General features: G+C 38.4%; 1 protein-coding gene and 1 non-coding gene across 3 annotated transcripts; both read right to left on the bottom strand.

Annotated features, from left to right (window-relative positions):
• Positions 1 to 855: 855 nt before the first annotated feature.
• Positions 856 to 18,170, bottom strand: pabir2 (PABIR family member 2). Of its 2 annotated transcripts, none has more exons than XM_077236173.1 (10): positions 17,257 to 18,170; positions 15,731 to 15,806; positions 15,601 to 15,654; positions 14,591 to 14,634; positions 14,297 to 14,351; positions 13,677 to 13,778; positions 13,485 to 13,570; positions 13,321 to 13,382; positions 13,136 to 13,232; positions 856 to 2,640 (listed from the first exon to the last, which is right to left on the bottom strand). In XM_077236173.1, the coding sequence occupies exons 1-10, from the start codon at positions 17,379 to 17,381 to the stop codon at positions 2,505 to 2,507; spliced, it is 837 nt and encodes a 278-aa protein (XP_077092288.1). In that variant the 5' UTR covers positions 17,382 to 18,170; the 3' UTR covers positions 856 to 2,504. The 2 variants fall into 2 exon arrangements, with proteins under 2 accessions (XP_077092288.1, XP_077092287.1); XM_077236172.1 differs by having other exon boundaries at positions 13,321 to 13,385; positions 17,257 to 18,156.
• Positions 13,866 to 14,023, bottom strand: LOC143744648 (small nucleolar RNA U109). Its single transcript, XR_013205865.1, has one exon. It is a non-coding gene; the product is annotated as a small nucleolar RNA U109 (small nucleolar RNA).
• Positions 18,171 to 21,239: the final 3,069 nt, after the last annotated feature.

The raw sequence follows: 21,239 nt of genomic DNA, 5'->3' as shown, positions 1-21,239 counted from the left end.
GGCAGGTAGTAATGCAATGTTTTACTTTGGGCAGTTAGTTACTACAAAACAGTTTGAACAACAAGATAGAACATGAATTCCTCTTTATACCATTTTCACATTATCAGTGACTCATATCAGAAACAGTTTTACAGCAATTTTAATTAGTTTATATAATTTAATCCCACTGTACTATAATGCAAGACATGATGTATACTACCATTCAGGGAAAAAAAATGCATTTAGTCATTTTATTCAGCAAGGAAGCATCAAAAGTGACAGTAAAGACATTCACAATGTTGCAAAAGATTCTCATCCAAATAAATGTTATTTTGTACTTGCTACTCAAAGAATCCTGAAAGAAAATGTTGGGAAAAAATCATTTCCACAAACTACTATTTTCAACATTGATAAGACATGTCTTGAGTAGCAAATCAGCATATTAGAATAATTTCTGAAGGATCATGCGACACTGAAGACTGGAGTAATGATGCTGAAAATTCAGCTTTGATCACAGGAAGTTCCATTTTAAAATAACAGAAAATAGTTGTTTTAAATCGTAAAACTTGGTTGTTTTTACTGTATTTGATCAAATAAAATCAAAGCTTTCAGAAACCTTAGGGATAGTTGATAGATTTACAAAGTTAATTGTGGAAATGTATTAGCACAGTCTGAGTAAAGGGTCCATCGTCATCATGGTCAAGCAGATAATTTCATTAGGGATGAAAATGAAGGGAGAATAAAGAATTTTATAAAATTCTTTATAAAAGAATAATACCAGTCAACAACTCTGTTATGACAATTGTGTTTTTAAAGACAAGATAACCACACAGAAAACACTGAACAAGTTTGATATCACGAGACAAGGCAATAAAATAGCTGGACAAATAATTTATTTCTGGGATCTGAAAGTCTCTGATATGATGGGAACAAGAATTGTTTAGGAAGAGTAGAGAACTACACACTCACAACAGCTCTCAGGTCCTCCTAAACAGGGTTCACATGCACAGGCTTTAAAAGTACTGTACAAGTCAACAGGACAGAGTAAAATCATTAAATAAAGAATTTGACATATCCACAGGACAAAAACAAACCAAAATACAAATATATTTCACCCATTACTACAGGACAGAATCTGGATCTACATGACCCACTTTTTGTTTGCAAAGACATTCAGAAAAAAGATTTACACTGCAGTTTCAGCTTTTCTTATGTGAAAAACTTTCAATCCACTTGAATGAAAAATATTTTACAATCACTTTCTTGCACACAAAAATTAATTTATGATACATTATCTCATGCTTGAGGAAATAAAGCATTCTTTCAATGAAATTTTGAAAAACAAATTTACAAAAAGAAAATACTATTTCCTAAAGTAACTAAAACCCCAAATGATAACTTCTACAATTTCTCTTATATACAAATTTAATGGCACACCATTTCAGTATCAGTAGATTACATTTAAAACTTAAATTCCACAGATAACTCTCGATGGGAAGGGTTTCATCTTTGTGCACTTCTGCTGAACTATTAAACTGCCAAATGGGTCACTGTTAACAGCCTCAAAAAGTAATATTGTACAAAACACTGGAGGAAAAAAAAACCCTGCATTCTCCAAATGCTTCCATTTGCTTGATTACAATCACTCAACCCAGCCTGGATGATTTGCTCCATTCTCTGAAAGCAACAGTTGTACGCACATATTTAGGTTGACAAACAGGCATTTTAGTTCTCTAGTGTTCAAATCAAGGATTTATAGTGGTTACTAACAGATGCAATATTAAATCCCTTCTGCATTAATTATGTACAGCAACCATAAACCGTTTTAACAGAACGAAGTGCCAAGCTCTTTGAAAAATACATTTCCTCCACCTATTTGAAGAATCAATAAAAGGCAATTCCTGAAAAATTAAATATGCAGATTCAGAACAAAGCCCAAAATGATATTCCGCCCCTTTAAAGTGCAGTTGCACCGCTATTAAAACTCCAGAAGAGGCGGCTGTCAGTTTGCCGGTCAAGCTTTTTGCCTCTGCACGTTTTGCCACAAATCTTATGTACATACTTACATACAAATAAAACAAAAGCCAAAAAAATAAATTAAATCCTCACACACAATACTTGTTGGCAACTGGCAAGCTCAGATTGTAAATCAAACACACCTATAGTTTTTCTCCTGTTTACAGCGGTTTTCTTTTCGAAGCCTTATCAAAAAGATAATTGCCAAATTGAGAAAAAAAAAAAGCAAAAAAAAATTCAGAGATCCTCCTCTGTGATGTTGTTCGCTTTGATGCAGATCTATACACCACGTCTCACATCTACTTATAGCAGCTGATGCAAAAAGCATCCACAGTCTCTCCGTGCCCTCTCCAGGGTCTGTCCCATACCGAATACACTCCTGGGCCACTTTCCTTTAAATGTAACAGGACAATTCAGGGAAAGAAAAGCCATTTTGGGAAGGCATTGAAAAAAATAAGTGGAAGATAAGCGGCCCCAATCCTTCTCTGATGTCTGTGACGCTCGGCGGATCACTTAGGGGAAAGGTCCTGAAGGGGTGTGAGGGGAGAGTTACTGGAGGAGGGCGACACTCCTTCCATCTTGGCGGGCGAATCTGAGGAGGAGCCGACGCTACTGAGACTCCCATCCAGAAGATCAGGAGACAGACTGGTGGAGAAACACAGATATGGAGCGCGTTACAGACGGCCCATTATTCAGAGCTGGAATCCATTCACATTTAAAATCAAGCAGTACAAAAATACATTTACTGTAAATTGTACACCAGACACTTCTGTGTGTTTTCCATTTAAGCCTCAAATACGTGAATAGACAGAGCAGAAAACGAAAAGACTAAAGGTAATGTCTGAAATGACTCCAGTGACAATGTTAAATAACACTGATTTGAGCACTGATAGGGTTAACAGTAGTTGACATGTGACCGTTATTTCAATGAATAATTTAAATGAAGAATTAGCAATATAAACAATGATTAAAACAATAACATTTTACAATATTTTAAGTAAATTCAAGTTTCCAAAAACAGACTGTATTAAAGGGACTGTGTAGTTTTAGGTATTTTATTATCTAAAATCAATATTTCTATTCATAAATATGTCCTCAATGGTGTACAAATACCTCTGCTAATTATCTGACTTATCCTCGTAAACGAAGAATTTATTATCTTTATATACACATGTTTGGTAGGTCCACGGAGGCTTCCATGTCGTTCCGCCATCTTGAAAAACTATAATAGCAGAGAGGGTCAAAAAGTACTAGGCCGACGCGTTTTCGTTCAGAGCCAGTTTCACGTAACTGAAAGCAGCAGAAACGGAGGAGCAGTGAGAGGCGCTTGTCACTGCCCCAGCAAATTTAAAAGGCTGCATTGCACTGTTATATTTCATACTGTAACAGTAGTTTGTTCGTTGTGTCAAGTTGCAGTTTGATTGAAATAACAACCCTGTTCACCCGAAGGAAAACTCGACAAAGTGCTGTTAGAAGACATCCTGTCATAGCTCTTTGGTACATAACTGCTACCGTAAATGCAACATGCATTTGAAAAAGCGAGGCGCTGGAGAGCACAATTCGTTTGAATGCAAAATACAATTTCACCGCTAGATGGGAGAAATTCCTACACAATGTCCCTTTAAAGAAATGAAACTAATGAAAATGGTGTGTATTCTCTTTATCTTGTAATTTAATAATTAACAGTTAACTAGTCTTGTCACAACACTGGAAGTTTTAACTGATACAAAACCTTGAAAAATAAGAATCTTCAATACCACTGGGAAAAATAAAGGGCATAAAAATTGAACAGCATCTAAATTATTTCTAAATTATTGCATTTACTTTGTTCAACTTACTATTATTGCTAATAAACTATTATACTTAGAAACATTACTATTAAACCCTCAAGCTTTTTGGCTGAAAAGTGTAGGGGGAGACCTTTATGTTTCTGTGACCACAGCTTAAACACTTATTACAAATCTAAGGAAAAGCTGTAGTCATCGGTCCAATACGAAAAAGCCTAACTGGTACAAGAGGTGGAAATCTTTAAGCACCTCCCAGAATCAGATCGTAAGTCAAGATTCGATTCCAAAGCAATTCTTTAAAATTACTTAAGTAATATGTACTTTTTAAAAATTAATTTTTAATTGTATGTTAAGAATCTTAAAATGTATAAACTAATATAGCTTTAAAACATAAAAGCAAGTAGTAGCCTATAATAGTAATAAAGAATAAATTAATAATAATTAAGAAACATTACAAGCAATAAAGAATGCTTTCAGTATTTAACCTATTGTAAAAAAAGGTTACACATTAGGTCCATAGAGGACAAAAATCTAAAAAAAACTGTCATTAAAATGATACCACACTTAAGTCTGTGCTCCCAAGCTTCATCTTCTGCTCTCAAGTGGAAAAAATTATTTAATTAAAAAAAAAGAATAAGTAAATCCAAAAAAGTTATATAGGTTTAGGTTTATTAATTTATGAACATTATTTTATATAAAATATATATTTTATAAAACAATTTGAACTCTAAAATGGCTAGATAATCAAAGCCATAAATCTAAATAATCTAATAAATTGTGTCCCAAATTTGAGGTTGATATCACAAAAAAAAAAAAAAAAAAAGCTTTCGGTAAGATTTTGTTTGGGCGCAGTAACAGATTTTCCCCATTGGTTGCCAGCAAAACTCCACTGGTGCACAGTGATTGGATTTTAGATTTGCAATTGAGTTTTCTCTCTCTCAATATTACAAATAGGGGTGAGCCGATTCGATACTCAGTATCGGTAATGCTCCGATACTACCAATATTTGCCGGATCGGGTATCGACCAGACGAGACCATCCAAATCCGATATTGTCCATTATGTTATTGTTATACAACACACAAGGCACAAAAACATTATAAAAGCACCATAATGTTTTTGTGTGCTATATTACAAGTTTTCTGAAGCCATTACATATAGTTTAATTTGAGGTACAGATTTAAAGGGTTAGTTCACCCAAAAATGAAAATTAAGTCATTAATTACTCACCCCCATGCTGTACCAACCCCGTAAGACCTTCGTTCATCTTCGAAACACAAATGAAGATATTTTTGATTAAATCTGAGAGGTGGATCACTGCTACATAGGCTGCCAGAGGGAATGAAACTTGACGGCCCAGAAAGTCATTAAAGAACATGTTTAAATATTCCATGTGCCTACAGTGGCTCAACTATAAGTTTATCAAGCGACGAGAATACTTTTTTCCCGAAAAAAAAACCCATAAATAACGACTTTATTCGACTATTCCTTTTCTTCCTTGTGGGCCTGAGACGAGAGTTCAAGAGATTTCCACGACGCATGCGCGAGAACTGAGAAGAGGACGTTCTTCTTCTAATACTTCTTGTTCAGTTCTCGCGCATGCGTCGTGGAAATCTCTTGAACTCTCGTCTCAGGCCCACAAGGAATGAAAAGGAGTAGTCGAATAAAGTCGTTATTTATGTTGTTTTTTTTCGGAAAAAAAGTATTCTCGTCGCTTGATAAACTTATAGTTGAGCCACTGTAGGCACATGGAATATTTAAACATGTTCTTTAATGACTTTCTGGGCCGTCAAGTTTCATTCCCTCTGGCAGCCTATGTAGCAGTGATCCACCTCTCAGATTTAATCAAAAATATCTTCATTTGTGTTTCGAAGATGAACGAAGGTCTTACGGGGTTGGTACAGCATGGGGGTGAGTAATTAATGACTTAATTTTCATTTTTGGGTGAACTAACCCTTTAAGTCGTTAAACTCAAGTTCACCTAAGTGCTTCCCTCTGCGGCGGCTGTCAGTCATTCTCCATTCAGCATTCAAACAGCGCATCACGCTCTGGTAGGACAGTCAACACCATGAAACGCTCTCCAAGACGAGTCAATGTTCCTACTATTATACTGTATATAAAGGTCTATGGTTTGCATAAAAGGACTTTTAACTTGGAGTTTCACGTGATCTAACAGACACCCGGTAGAAAGTAACATAACACTGGAGTAGAGAGCGATATAATTGTTCATCACGCGCACATTAACTGAAACTTAAAACTGTTAAAAGGCTCAAACTTCTGAATAAATAAATATATATCTTACTTTTGTGCTTTGAACTTTTCAATGCGAAGTGCTGCGCGCCGTGACTCCATGTTGCTTCAAACACATCATTCTGCGCACGGGATGCGCATAAGTGTTTTGTGCCGCTCTGAATTGGAGCCTTTCATATTACAAAACTTTTGCGCAATGGCTGTTTATTGATAGCCTTAGTTGTTCTGTCTAATCTATCATATGTTGCTGCTTCATTAAAAAGTTGCGCTTCATAATTAAAAGACATTTCATTTACAATTTTTAGTATATATTTTGTCTGTATATTGTTTTACAAAGTAAGGAAAATAATGTTTAAGTCAAGCTTTGATGCCTTTAACAAAAAAAAAAAATCACAGTCTCTTCCCCACAGTGAGGCATACAGATAGTTTATTAGGTAATTCGGCACTGTTTTTTTAATTATTATTTTAGTATTGGATCGGTACTCCAGCCAATACTGAGTCCCAGGTGTCGGTGGCAAAAAAGGCGATCAGTGCCACCCCCAATTACAAAAAAAAATTTTTTTTTTTTTTTTTTAAATCACACACCAACCACACTCTGACATCTATACCAACACACACACAAATATCGGGGCATAATTTATCCAATTGGCTCTATAATATGCCGAAGCAGAAAACGGGAATAAAGCGAGTATCTGCTTTATAGACCAAACCTGAAAAAAAGGCACCATCTGGTTAAAAAAAAAAAAATATTTGAAGCCTTGCCAACATAATGAAAGCCTCTTGTCAAAGATTGCATCATTTTAGTTAAATGGCCCAGGGATAAAAAATAAAATTGCAGTTTTAATGGGGCCATTTTTGTCCAAAAGGCACTGAGAGGGAGCATTTTGTGTACCTAGTGCTAGGAAATAGCGGTGAAATAGTAAAATTACAATAAATTTTTTTAAATTTTATGCAGTTAGCATTAACACAGGCAAAGTGATACAAAAAAGTACCTGAACAGTTTCCATTCAAGAGCGGTGAGTGATTCTCTCTCAGCTTTACGGTTTTGATTATTACTGATGACATCATAGACAGCGGGTGATCTAATAAGCTGCATTCACACAAATGATCTAATTAGCTGCATTCACACAAATGCACAGATGTCTTTTGAAATACAAGATTTCTTTGTCCTGTCTAATTCCTTAAAGCTCCAGTAGGTAGCTTTTGTAAACATATGTTAAAACTGTCATTATGTCCTGAAAGTAGAATATGAGACAGATAATCTGTGAAAAAAAAATCAAGCTCCTCTGGCTCCTCCCTGTGGTCCTACCGCCATTTGCAGAAATACACCGCTCCCGGTCAGAAAGAACCAATCAGAGCCAGGAGGAATGCCTTAGCAGTGTCAATCACGCTCGTGTACGGGCTGATCACCCCTCTCTTGCACAGCGCGAGCGCGTACCGTCGTTCGTGACTCTCCTGTTCATCCAAATGAACAAATCTTTTTTCGGGTCATTTCGTTCATTCAACGAACGAAATGACTCGAAAAAAGATTCGTTCATTTGGATGAACGAGTTCGAACAGGATCACGAACGTGCATCACAGAACAGAGCAAGGCGAGCATTTGTGCTTAAACTTACATTTTTTTTAATTTATTTTTTAAATGGCCGATTGTTTTGCTAGATAAGACCCTTATTCATCGTCTGGTATCGTTTAAAGCCCTTTGAAGCTGCGCTGGAACTGTCATTTGGTCCTTGAAACGTTTGTGTCCTATTGAAGTCCATTATTTGGAGAAAAAGCCTGGAATGTTTATCAAAAACCTTAATTTCTTTTCGACTGAAGAAAGAAAGACACGGACATCTTGGATGACATGGGGGTGAGTAATTTATCAGCAAAAGTTTTTTTAAAAAGTGAACTAATCCTTTAACGTTATCTTAGTAGCTATATATAACTTATAGAAAGAGTGCAACCTTATAAAGTTACATGTATTGCAAAATACATAATGATTTGAGGACCAAGTTTGTAGTCAAAGTATGAGCAGGCCCATAGTCAATGTAAAGCATATTGTTAATGTTTCGTCCCTATTAGTGAATGTTCCATTCGCGTTCACGGCAGGCTCCGCTGTGGGGGAGGAGCTGTGGAGGGAGGGCTGTAGCGCAGCAGAGAGTAAGGGGGTTGGACCTGTAAGTTGTGCTTGTTCAAATTTTCAGGCTAAGTCAACATTTTCTCAAAACTCCCTACTGCAGCTTTAAGAGATAACTGACTGTTTACATTAATTTCACGTCATAAAAGAGAGATGAAAGTACATTTAACCACTTGGACTCGCACAGCCACATGCACGAGCACTTTTCACGAAGCACACTTGAGCCTTTGAAATTGAAAGCAGCCTTTTGTCAGTGAGTTTCATATTTTTAATATATAACCCCACTGCATTCCAAATGACAAATTATGCTTTCATAGAGCATTTGTAACGAGAAGACCGGTGGGCGAGACTGCACACTGCAAGCGTAACATCAAGCAAGGCGTGCACCTGCGGTTAAAAATTAAGCTCTGGATCGATTCTGGGAATTGTAGAATCTATTCCGAGTCGTTGGAGAGAGAATTTTCTACCACCCCTAACTGGTACCAGTTGCATTTACAAATGCAAGTTAAACATGCAGGATGGAGTTAAAAGCATTTACTGTGAATTACGAGAAGCTGAAAACACTGGATCATGAGTGTGCCGCGCTTCGTTCTGAAATGCGCAACGGACAATATACTTCAGTGAATTGACACCGCAGTGTGCATTTCAAGGAGAAAAGAAAGAGCTAGAAAGTGGAGCTGGTATAGTTGCATCCATACAGGTAAAAACTAGTAATGAATCCAAATATACTAGTACTACTATACATTAATAGATCGAAATAGTAGACAGCAGAGTTCATAGATAGATGGAGAGTTTACAGGATTTTTCCGGAGTCAAAAATGGACGAACTTGGCCATACACAAATTCTACACGTTAAAGGAACACTCCACCGTTTTTTGAAATAGGGCTTATTCACCGTCTCCCCTACATTAAGATAGGTGGGCAAAAGCATTTTTGTCTCAGTGCATGCATTGTCTTAGTTTGGCAGCGCCGACGCTAGCATAATGAATGGAATCCTATGTTGTCGGGTAGCATGTTGTGAGTAAAAGTGATCCACAAAAACAACAAAATAAACAACCTTATTACTTCTTGTGGTCTGCGTATTCACAACGAGTACAAATAGCAATTCAGATTAAGACTAGGCGATTTCCTATGCAGATATTGACTTGGGGCTATATTGGGGTGAATCACAGGCGAAGCACTGCTACTTGGGCGCAGTCATATCACGCAACACCTGAAATCTCTCAACTTCTGTCAACATACCGGCGTGAATATTAGCTGGCTATTTTTACTACACTAGACAGTGAATGGCGATGGACATGGGGGATTTTGTGCGAGATGAAGAGGGTGACTTCTCAGACAGTCAAGATCCAGGACCATACCTCTACAAACAGTTTTCAGAAGAGGAGCTGCGTGCTTTGGGAATAGAACTACAGGAGGAGGTTGCGATCGCTCAACAGCCTGAGGACGTGAGGATGAGAGCTAATTTTTTCACAGGTAACGATAACAGCGAATATTTTTTCAATCATGTTGTTCATGCTAAACAGGTTGAGCTCAACATGAGGTTATAATAGATGAGGTAATTTGAACCATACTCTACAGCTTCTCATCATCTATCTTACAACTGAATAAAGACATAGATTCACGTAAATAAGAGTAATAAAAGACGACTTGCATGTGCACTTTTTTCTCCCTGTAGTTAGAAAATGGATGGAACGGCCGTATCCTTCAGACGTAGTACAGTCTTTCTGGTCCTATATAGCATTTTTCCAACATAGTCCTCTCGTGCAAAATGCTCTTCGCAAACACGATACTGGCTAATTTTGTAGTGAGGTGTTGAAGTACAAATATTCAGAGCAACTAGCCATCGATTTCTCAGTTCCACATTCGGTGGAATTCTGTGAAACATTACATTCGTGCATGTCCTTTGCCCGTTCTCACAACATTTTACTATGCAGGTAATTACCATGTTTGCTGTAACTTCTCAAACTAAACAATCCAAAAGTGAAGATACTCGGTGCAGGTCAGGTCACGCCGGTATGTTGACAGAAGTTGGGGGATTTCAGGTGTTGCGTGATATGACTACGCCCAAGTAGCAGTGCTTCGCCTGTGATTCACCCTAATATAGCCACAAGTCAATATCTGCCTAGGAAATCGCCTAGTCTTGTGAATACGCAGGCCACATGAGTACTTAGGTTTTTTTGGGGTTTTTTTTAATCACTTTTACTCATGACATGCTACCTGACAACATAGGATTCCATTTCATTATGCAAAGCTAAGCTAGCGTCGGCGCTGCCAAACTAAGACAATGCATGCACTGAGACAAAAATGCTTTTGCCCATCTTAATGTAAGGGAGACGGTGAATAAGCCCTATTTCAAAAAATGGTGGAGTGTTCCTTTAACTGTAAGGCCAGGATGGACAAAAAATAAATGCAAATAAACAGGATGAGTTAATATACAATAAAACGATATACAAACTATTTATTCATGAAATAAAAATTTAATCTGTGTCAGGACAGATCATAAAACAAAGTGCTTAGAACTATTTTATATTTAATTTAGTAATAAAATGAACAACAAAGTAGCATTACATGGAAAAGGTGGCAGGTCTTTTATTTTGCATTAACACTTCAAGACTTTATGCACAGATCATTTGACAGTCTCAGATTGTTCCGTCTATTGCTATTGGTTATCACTGTCAGTCGATTCAAATCGAGCATTTAAATACAGGTGCTGGTCAACGAATTAGAATTATTTTAAATAGTGCAATCATGAAATTCTTTGAATGCATTTTTTGTGCAGAAAGCAAATCAGGTGTTCACCGCACCTGTCCTACTCGTTAGACTAATCACAGAACTCGTTATCTGGAAAAAAATTTGCTCAGCTGAGCTTTCCAAAAGGCCCATTTAGGCCATTTAACTGTGACACTGTTGTTTTATTGAATTAGAATAATGGTGAAAGCGTTTCATTGAATTGCAATAATTTTTATTATAATTACAATCATCACTTTCTCAGTATTTTGTGGCTGCCCCTTTGGCTTGTATGACTGCCTGAAGTCTCCGCGGCATCGATTTGACCAGCTTGTCGCAAGTTTCCGCACTCACAGCTTCCCAGGCAGTGGCGATGTTCTGCTTCAGTTGGTCCAGCGTAGTAGGCTTTCTGTCGCGAATTTTCGGCTTGACGATGGCCCAAAGGCTTTCAATGACATTGAGGTCAGGCGAGTTGGCCGGCCATGCCAAAACTTCAAGCTGTTTTTTAGTGAACCAATCTTTGGTCGACTTTGCCGCATGAGCCGGTGCAAGATCCTGTTGAAATATGAAGTCTTCTTCGCCGAACTGTTCCTCAACAGTCGGAATCAGGAACGTTTCCAGAACATCTTGATATACGGCAGCATTGACAGTCTTCTTGAGGAAGCAGAGTTTCCCTACACCTCGAGCGGACATGCATCCCCAGACCATAACGCTCTGGGGAAACTTGACGGATCTTTTCACGCACTCGTGGTTGTAGGTTTCGCCACCACGACGCCAGACACGAGGACCTTGGTCACCGAAGGAGATGCAGAAGCGTGATTCGTCACTGAAGACCACTTTCTGCCAGTCTTCAGCAGTCCACTCGCCGTGTTCTTTGGCCCACTTCAGCCGTTTCACCATTTGTTTCTTGTTCAGCATCGGTTTTACTGCTGGAACGCGAGATTTGAAGCCGAGTTCGCGCAGACGACGGTAAGTGGTTGATCTGGAGACGTCAGCGCCGGTCTGCTTGTTCCACAAGTCGGTGAGCTCGGAAGTGGACTTGAACCGGTTGCTGACTGCGATCTTTCTCAGCTGCTTGTTGTCGCGAGCAGAAGTTTTTCGGACGCCGGAACAGTTGGTGCGCTTGCTGCAGTTTTTCTTGAGAGCTTTGCAGACGGAAGACTGGCTGATGCCGAGCTGCTCAGCAATTTTAGTTTGGGTCAAGCCTTGTTGGCGAAGGGCTTGAATTTGAGCCACTATTCCGGTTGAGAGGTCGCGCTGCTTACCCATGATTGATTTTACAACTTAGAAATTCTACTCAACCCTGACTTTATACTGCACAGTGAACACTCTTCACAGAAAACAAAAATTTGAGCATTTATTCTAATTCAATGAAACGCTTTCACCATTATTCTAATTCAATAAAACAACAGTGTCACAGTTAAATGGCCTAAATGGGCCTTTTGGAAAGCTCAGCTGAGCAAATTTTTTTCCAGATAACGAGTTCTGTGATTAGTCTAACGAGTAGGACAGGTGCGGTGAACACCTGATTTGCTTTCTGCACAAAAAATGCATTCAAAGAATTTCATGATTGCACTATTTAAAATAATTCTAATTCGTTGACCAGCACCTGTATGGTAGTCAATCCAGAAACTCTGCAATGTGTAGGTAGCAGCATGAAAAAAATATGTTATATACAGAAAGCGAGCAAAGATCACTGCATTTTAATCACTGAAGCGGTCAATGCTGTGCAATGAATCTCATATCGACAGCGTTTATACTTTGTTGGTAAAAAAAAAAAGGATTCTCAAGCATTGCACTGAACAAACTTTGCAGTTTTGAGTGGATTCTGATTAACAAACATCTGATTGGCCACTTTGTTCACACACAACATGTCTGTACTTTGCCACAAAGCTCATTGTTGCAAAAACATCTAATTGGCCATTTTGTTCACACGTTCAACAGATATGTCTGTAATTGGCTACAAAGCTCAATGCTGCAAAAGCACATACATGGAATCCTTTGACACTCTTCAGATCGGTTGAACAAATACTCACGGGAGAGTTTCAAAGCAGCGAGCTATTAGCTGGTACCGATACTGCAGAACAGCAGGTCATATTACATGATAAAAAATATTTGGCAGGAAAAAGGATTCATTCTGGTGGCCGCTTAATTTTAATGCAGGAAAAACCCTGGTTCACAACTTAACATCCAAATACACATACTCCTTATATAAAGATACTCAATTAAAATAAAATCCAACTGAGAGAACTCACCAAGTGTTAAGTTCAGGCAAGTGGGACACCTCTGTGGACAGCATGTTGGTGGTTCCCTGAAATAGTCTCTTGGGTTGGCTTTCTGTCTCCATTTCACCTGAGCATACAGAGAAAGTGAGGTTTATAGGTTTCCCACCATGTTTAATGACATCACAAAAACAAATGTGGTGTGAACGCTCCCTTACCTTTGCGTTTGAGGTTGCCCATAATGCTGGGCCTGATGCAGTTGATCGGGCTCTGACTCCTCCTGCTGGGTAAACTTTTTGATGAGTGTGATATCAGCTTCTCGGCTTTAAGTATTCTATAATATTATGCCTAATATCAGCGGGTTGATTGAAGCATAACGCACCTGAAGCGGCGTGTTGGGCTGGGAACAGGGCTGGGCGTCAGACCGTTACTGCTCACCAGAATTTGAAGAGATGGAGAGAAACACTGCTGCTCATTGGGGAGAGAGAGAGAGAGAGAGAAAGAGAGAGAGAAGTAAATCAAAGCATATAGCCTTTAATTAAGACACTAGCATCTTTCAGAAGAAAAGAAATACCTTCTTTCCAATCCCTCTGGTGGGTGAAGGAGCAGGAGACACGGGCACAAAATCAATCCTCTTTGGAGATGACGATGAAGATTTCTCAAGATCATTATCACTCTATTGAATCAAAACACAATATAAATCACTTAGTACACTTACACGACATGACAGCATTACTGCAAATTAACCACTTCGTTACTAATGCAGTGTTGGAGTTTTATACTACCAATCCAGTCTGATCTTGAGAGACCGGTGGCCCTGTTGACTCCATGAGCTTTTCTCTAGCATGCTTCCATTTTCTCTTCCACAATCCCATCAATAAGGGAAAGAGGAAGTGTAGCAACAATTGCTACTGCATGCATCTATATTATCTGCATAACGCAGTCTCAATTTTTCAGCAAAATTGTTGTAACGGTTTACGTAGATTCATGTTTAACCTAAATTGATGTACTTTGCAAAAATAGCATTGCTATACACACAACCGTTTAATAGTTTGAAGTCCTTAAGATTAATGACTGCTGAAAATTCAGTTGCGCCATCATAGGAATGAACTACATTTGAAAACATTAAAATAGAAGTTAAAAATATTACTTTTTTAACATTAAATGCAGCCTTGGTGCAAAAAAAAACCTTACCAGACTAAGACTCTCCTCCCAAGACTGGCTCATCTGCATGGCTGCCTGCACCTCTCTACATCAATCAACATTATAGAGGGAAATACAGAGAGGAAGGAATGAAGAGCTGTCACTGAATACTGACAATTTTCCCTCCAACCAATGAGCAGAGCGAGCAGTTTAATAAAAGCCCTTATTTGATTGTACACAGGATAATGAATGTTATGAACACTATAGAAACCGACAAAACCTGCAGTCAACAACTGATAAATGAGAAACCAATGCCTTGGGGGTTCAACACATGTGAGCTCTTACCGTTCATGGGCAGTTTCACGGTTCATCACATCAACACCCTCTTCCTACAAACAAGTAAGTATATAAGAAACCTCATATGAGGAAACATCACCAACACTAGCTGCGTTTACATGGACCCTTATAATTGGATGGATGCCTCAATCAGACTAAAGAACCTTCATGTAAACACCTTGATCTGATTGAGCTCGATCGGATTGGAATTTCGATCGGATTGAAAGGGGTGGTTTATTCCTTTTGTAATCTGACCGAGAGAACATGTAAACACCTGATCGGATTGAAAACCGAAACTAAAAGGATTGCGCATGTGCAATGGCGTTGAAATAGCGTAACGATGTATGACGCACAGAACGAGCTGTTCTTCCAGTTGAATAAAGTGTCATCTAAATGAGTGTCCCGTTATCCTAAATTCTCATTTTACTCAGCGTCTGTGAAGTGGAACAGGACATCGTCCCACCAGTCCTTGTTTCAGACTCTCATCCACAGGCGGAAAAACGGTTCATTTGCTCAGTCTCCAAATCATGACCAGAGACGGATAATTAAGTCTGCTTTTTAAAACAATAAAGAACCAATAGAGGAGAATAGTTATGCGCGAACAGCGGCAGTATATTCGTGCAGTGTGCGCATGTCAAAAAATAAATTCCAATTTGAAGCTTGTGACATAAACGCACACATCAACCAGATTACTTTATCGTTCATGTAAACCCGTGTTCGGATTCATCAATCGGATTGATTTCGTTCTGATTGAACCAAAAGGTGTCCATGTAAACGTAGCTACTGTGACTTTCTACACATCTATAAACCTATATGTAGGACTGCAGTACTACCAACCAGTCTAATTCTGAAAGACTGGTGGTTTTCGAAAACTCCAAAATCTAATTTTAGCATGTACTTTTAGAGACACACTCCCATATGCGCACATAAAGAGTGGGGAGTCTGACATGCTATTAAGATCATAGACTATGAAATATGTTCAAGTCATTTTTTATGGTATGTTGATGCAAACTTTGTACCTGTTTGATTCTCTGTAGTCTTGTGCTAGGAACACGTACTGGCGAAGATGGAACCTAAAAAGCATAAATCATCCAATAAGCAAGTTGCCTTAAACAAAACATTCACAGCATTCTGAAACTTGCTACGTACCACATTAGGTCGAACAACAGTTGTACTGTTTCTTCTGCTGCGGAGAACCTCTCTCTGGAACACATGTGAAGCATCACTGGAGAAAGAGAAAGAACTTTCAACTTTTCATGTACTAAAAAAAATATTTAAACATTGAAGTCACAATGAAATTAAAGTAATAAAAGATTTTCTTCCATATAGTAACGTACTTCGGTGTAATATCAAGAAAATGTAGGGCAGAGACTTGGTTCTACGCATCAACTGTTGACTGGATTGAGATGCAAGCTCTGCACTCAAAAACAGATGCAGATGAATGCGGGGGGCGGAATTTAGACGCACTAAATGATTGGAGGAGTCCTGCATAGGTCACCAGAAAAAAGTCTGTTGTTTCACTGGAAGGTCTAATTATGAAATTGAAAAGGTTTTAACCTTGTAATGTTTAATCAAGTCAGCATGAAAAGGAAATTGCATCCTTTCTTCCCCATTAAGACATCCGAGTGAAACAACTTTTCAAACAAGAAAAACAAAAAGTAGGGTGGGACTTTTTGTCCATTGGGAATTGATTGGATCGTTGTGGTTTATTATTGCAGTGATGTCATGCGAGTAACAGGTTTTCCTCATGCCAGTAAACATGTCATTGGAGAAGAGAAGACGCTGCAAGAGGGAGAAGTTATTTTGACTTAGGATTACGAGGGCACATTAATTAAAATTAAAAATATTAATAAATCTGCAATATTCCATTAAAAAAATAAAAAAGATTGGTCCATTCTGATTTAATGTCATGCACAGATGAATTGCTAAGATCTAAAACATGCATTTATATAAACTGTAAATTTATTTCATGCCAACTTTAACACTAATCACAATACTATTGTTTGAGTTTTATACCACCAACATGGTCTTCTCCAGAGAGTGGCAGCCCTGATGACTCAAAGCATGTTCATCTAGCATGAATGCATGTCTTTACTCTCTACCAGTGAGAAAGCAGCCACAACAGCCATGCATGGCATCTCTCAAAAACATTTTAGGCATTTGTAATGCTACAATATGGAAGTTATAAGGTGCCGACTTTTCTTAAAAATGGGGTATATTTAACTCTGTTAAAAAAGGGTAAGCAACTCTTTGTGAGAATAACTTTATGTATGTGTATAATTGTGTTTATATGTGAAGCCAAATGAGAATATTCACATTGGTGGACAGAGTTCTGACTAACTGTGTGGGAAATCCCCATCAAGGCTGGGAACATACCCTTAATGCCCCAAAATTACGTGCATCCCTGTTTGCAAACACATCTTAAACTGGAACTTGTGATTTCCAGCTACCAGGTTTCAAAAACCAGCTTGACCACTTTAAACTGGCATAAACAGTTTGGACTAATTAAAAACCAGCCAAGCCAGTAAGCTGGATTTTTCAGCATGGTTAAGTAGGCCGGTCAACCCTCACCAGGTTGAGAGAAACGTCCGAAATGTTCATAAGGTCCAGATGAACATAACATACCAAAATAAGACTGTGCTCTAAACACAACGAGAAGTGCAATCAAACCTCACCTTAGGCCGTTTATCATGGGTTCGCTGTTAGATCGTCTTAATTGGCCATCACTCTGAACAAGTGTCGATTGGATGTCCAGGTCGAGCTCCATCTTCTCTTGCGACATGGTTCCTTGATTGTTCATCGTTATTGTCCTTGTACGTATGCCACAAAAAAGCACATAGGTTGCGAAGCTACATCGTTGAAACGGACAAAGCGGATCAAGGCCTCAGTTTACGATGTGCATTTTATAGCCAATTTAGAAAGATTGGGGTTCGTGTCGTTGTTAGGGTCAATGTAGGTCTCGATCAATGTCTAAGGAAATGATCCGTGAATTTCGGCAAACCAACATTCTGCTTGTTCGACGTGCACCGAGTATCTTCCTAGAAAACTCTCCACGTTCTGGTCCAAACTTGTAGATCCAGCGGCTGGTTAGCTGCGAGCTAATGTGTGAAAGGGGGTTGGCCCATGCACACTATTCCTGTGCTGTTAGCTTAGCTTGATGGCGGACAAGCACCACAATCTAAACAGCTCTAGTCAAGTTTTGGAGTGCATGTGGAAAGGATGTCGAAAAAGCAACATTCAAAGCAGTAAAGTATGAAGGTTAAGTCATTAAACAGTGAGCGCAATAATACCAAAAGTTGAAGGCACAACCATGTTCAGCTGGCCATCATCATGTTGCTAACTAGCTTGCTGTCCGTGATGGGTTGCTGGGCAAACGCATGTAAATCACTAGACAAGCGCGCTGCTCCTCTCTGACATCTTCTCTTTGACAATTTGGCGTGTCAGTTTCTAGTTGGATAAGTTTGTAACTTAGTTGCGTCAATCATAGGTTAGCATGCTGTTTATCTATTTTCTGGACGCCGCCGTGTACCCACAGCTCAGATAAGAGTCCCGCCCCTTCTGTGCCTACCGGACTGACCGACGGCATCGTGAACCAATCAGAAACTCAATGGCCACCGGCGTGCCTTTTTGAATGGCAACCGTTCAGGTAAACAGCCAATGAAATCACATTTCCTGGAAACGTTTCCCTGCGCACGCTGTTGAACGCATGCGCATTCTCTTTGTTGCTTTAAAAAACTTTTTTAAATTAAGAGAGATAGGCTACTTTAGATTTTGTGAAATACTTATATATCACAGTTTAACATTATGAATATGTAACATATTGGATATTTCAAATGTACAATTATATAGTAAATATGCCATTAATTGCAGTGTATAAAATGTGTCTACTACTTTCAGGTTGTCAGCCAAATTCTGTTTACTATCTAGGCTATAGCTAAAATGCTTCAAAATAGCCTTTGGCGTTTTTAAAATAATAAATTGCAGTGACTTGACTCCTCACCATACTTGCCTCAGTATGATTTACACCAGTGCATCGCTGTTGCCCTTTGTGTATTGTTTGTGTACCCCTACTACCAAAATAGTTACCCATTACTACCAACATTTTATCTCCTTTGTAGAAGTTTATATTGGATTTCTCAGAGATGTGATGCTTCTGAGAAAAAGAGTTACTTTTACTTTCTTGAATGTCATCAAAATACTGAGAATAAACAAGAGAATAAACTTTTACCCCTGGTTTCACAGACAAGGTTTAAGCTAGCCCCAGACTAAAATGCATGTCTGAGCTGTTTGTCTGAAAGCAACTTGCACTGACATATCTTAAAATATGTCAGTGCCATTGTTTTGTCTCACCAGTAATGCTTTTTCTAATGCACATTTATAAAAAGCTACTTAAATGCCCTAATTTAACTAAGGCCTAATCACAGCTTAATCTAAGCCCTGTCTGTGAAACCAGGCCTTAATCTTACCCACAAACATAGCACAGATGGAATAACATGAGTTGTCAAGAAAAAAATCCTAAAAAATAATGTCCTTTAATTTAAGCTAAAGGTAAAGAACATTAAGTGAAGTTTTAAGGACATTGTTTTACCAAGGTTTTACTTAATTATTTTCTACATGACTTTGAGTTCTGTCAAAACATGTCCTACACATTACACTTCACCGTGTGACGACATACTCTCCACCCTAAACCCAATTTTGCATAAAATAGCTTTACACAGAACACACCAGGAATGAGCAACACCAGAGTCACATGTCTCTTTACAGCTCACTGCAAGGCCTCTGTCTGGCAGCAGACAATCTTTCTTTTCTCTTCTTTTAATGAGAGACACAAGATTTTCAGCCAGGTGACTGCAAGGTCATTACGCAGGTCAGGTGATGGTAACTTCAGCTGACTTTTGTAGAAATAAATCACCTCTATTAAAATAATAAAACTATTAGGAAGATAGTTATTTGTTTCAAGATTTAGATTGATCAAGAGCTTACAGAACAAATAAGCAGGAAGGAGACAATAATGGTTGATTTAAGCCTGTATCAAACGTTTATGGAAACAATTAAGAGGTTGAATTATAAGATTGTAATGTGTTTTATTAGAATACTCCATTAAAACCAGAAACTTTGTTTGTTGAGAGAACAAGTTGGCTACTCCAAAAGGCATGACAACATCCTGAGGGGATATAGTGTGCTGCCTAAGTAGTAAACGTGCCACGACACTGCAGTTGCACTCCTCCTCCGTTACTCTACGGGGGATGTTGTACAGCTCACGCTCCCACAAAGCTTTGCAGGAGACCGTACAATGAAATTTGGTGCGTTTTTTTTACATTTCGGCGCCATTTTCGATTGGACCCGAGGTAAGTTTGGATTTTTGGGGGAATTATTTTCTGGATTTTTCCCTCCTCGTTCTCACGCTGTCAAGTTGTGTGCTGTTCATTAATTCCTGAGGCGTCTGACCTTCCTAAAGAGACGGGGGTGTTTAACGCGCCTGCTGGCGTTGAGTCGCCTTCACTACTTTTGAGCCTTTGTTTGAAAACGGTGCTGTAGTTGTGCGCGCGCGGAGAAAAACTGTCCACTTTAATGTCACTTTGTCTAGTAACTTACACGATCATAATCGGAAAGTTGTTTCATTTTGACGCGTGTCAATGAAAAGTTCGCCTTTTTATCGGTCGTAAATATTTAACTATTTCTCACTATAGCTTTATAACCAACATCCTCTTTTATTATTAGTACGAAGTTGCCTATTTAGGGAACCTGTGTAATCGGAAGATGAGGAAACACCCCACGGTGTGTTGATATACAGTTTTTGAATATAGCTGGCAACTAAACGAAATATATAGTTGTACTTTTTAATTGTTTGATTCCGCTCACTTCAACATGAGGCTATTTCTGTTGTTTTATACAATTGTAAAAATGCTGAGTAGGCAGTAGTGAACTACACCCTGTATGTGGCATCCAGCTGAATGTGCGTGTATGGAGCTTTTCTTACAACCCCAGCATGGCCTGTAGCTACAAATAATATGTACATATTATATTATTATTTTTACTTGCCTTATATATGCTTATGATTCAGTTTAAGCATGCATGTATTCAGCTTCTTCTTCCTTTTTTTAATGTAGGCAACAAATGACGTTTTAATTTAATTGGTTTTCTATAAATCCCCTTTCATGTTGTAATGTTTTTTTTTGTTTTTTTGTTTTACATTTTAATATACATATATGTATATTTTATTTTAAGAGCAAGTAAGGCCCTCTGCACACCAGACCGTGACATGCAGTATTGAGGATATGTCTGGTCATGTCTGCCTGGCGAGGGCTCTTATTTTTGTACTTTATTAGTTGCTAATCAACAGCCATGTATACAAACAGCAGCTCTTAAAATTATAATTTCCTATCATTTAAATACAGATTTACCCATATTAATACGCAACTGACATAAACTCTAAAATATTTTATCTAGTATGCATTTGCAAGTTGCATTTTCAAATTTATCGTGGTGTATAGATCTCTTTTTTGTAATTACCTTACGCAAAAATAGTATTTTGAATTTATTTTCAAAGAACATTGGATTTAAACTTGAGGCCTATTTTACCACCCTGTTATTCCTCTCAGACCCACCAGGGGGCGATCCCTCTTAATGAGATTTGGAACTATCGATAACACCAATA

This window comes from Siphateles boraxobius, unplaced genomic scaffold (assembly GCF_051911475.1).
Source record: "Siphateles boraxobius isolate OS27281-9 unplaced genomic scaffold, OSU_SipBor_1 2, whole genome shotgun sequence".
Taxonomy (NCBI): Eukaryota; Metazoa; Chordata; class Actinopteri; order Cypriniformes; family Leuciscidae; genus Siphateles; species Siphateles boraxobius.
This window is presented reverse-complemented; position numbering and strand designations above follow the sequence as displayed.

Bases quoted from the DNA above. Each gene is read 5' to 3' on its own strand.
- pabir2 (XM_077236172.1), bottom strand. From the start codon at position 17,381: ATGAACAATCAAGGAACCATGTCGCAAGAGAAGATGGAGCTCGACCTG. The intron at 13,779-14,296 runs GTAAGGTTTTTT...TTGATTCAATAG, and splicing joins GGGAGGAGAGTCTTAGTCTG to AGTGATAATGATCTTGAGAA. The intron at 13,233-13,320 runs GTAAGGGAGCGT...CTGTATGCTCAG, and splicing joins GGGCAACCTCAAACGCAAAG to GTGAAATGGAGACAGAAAGC.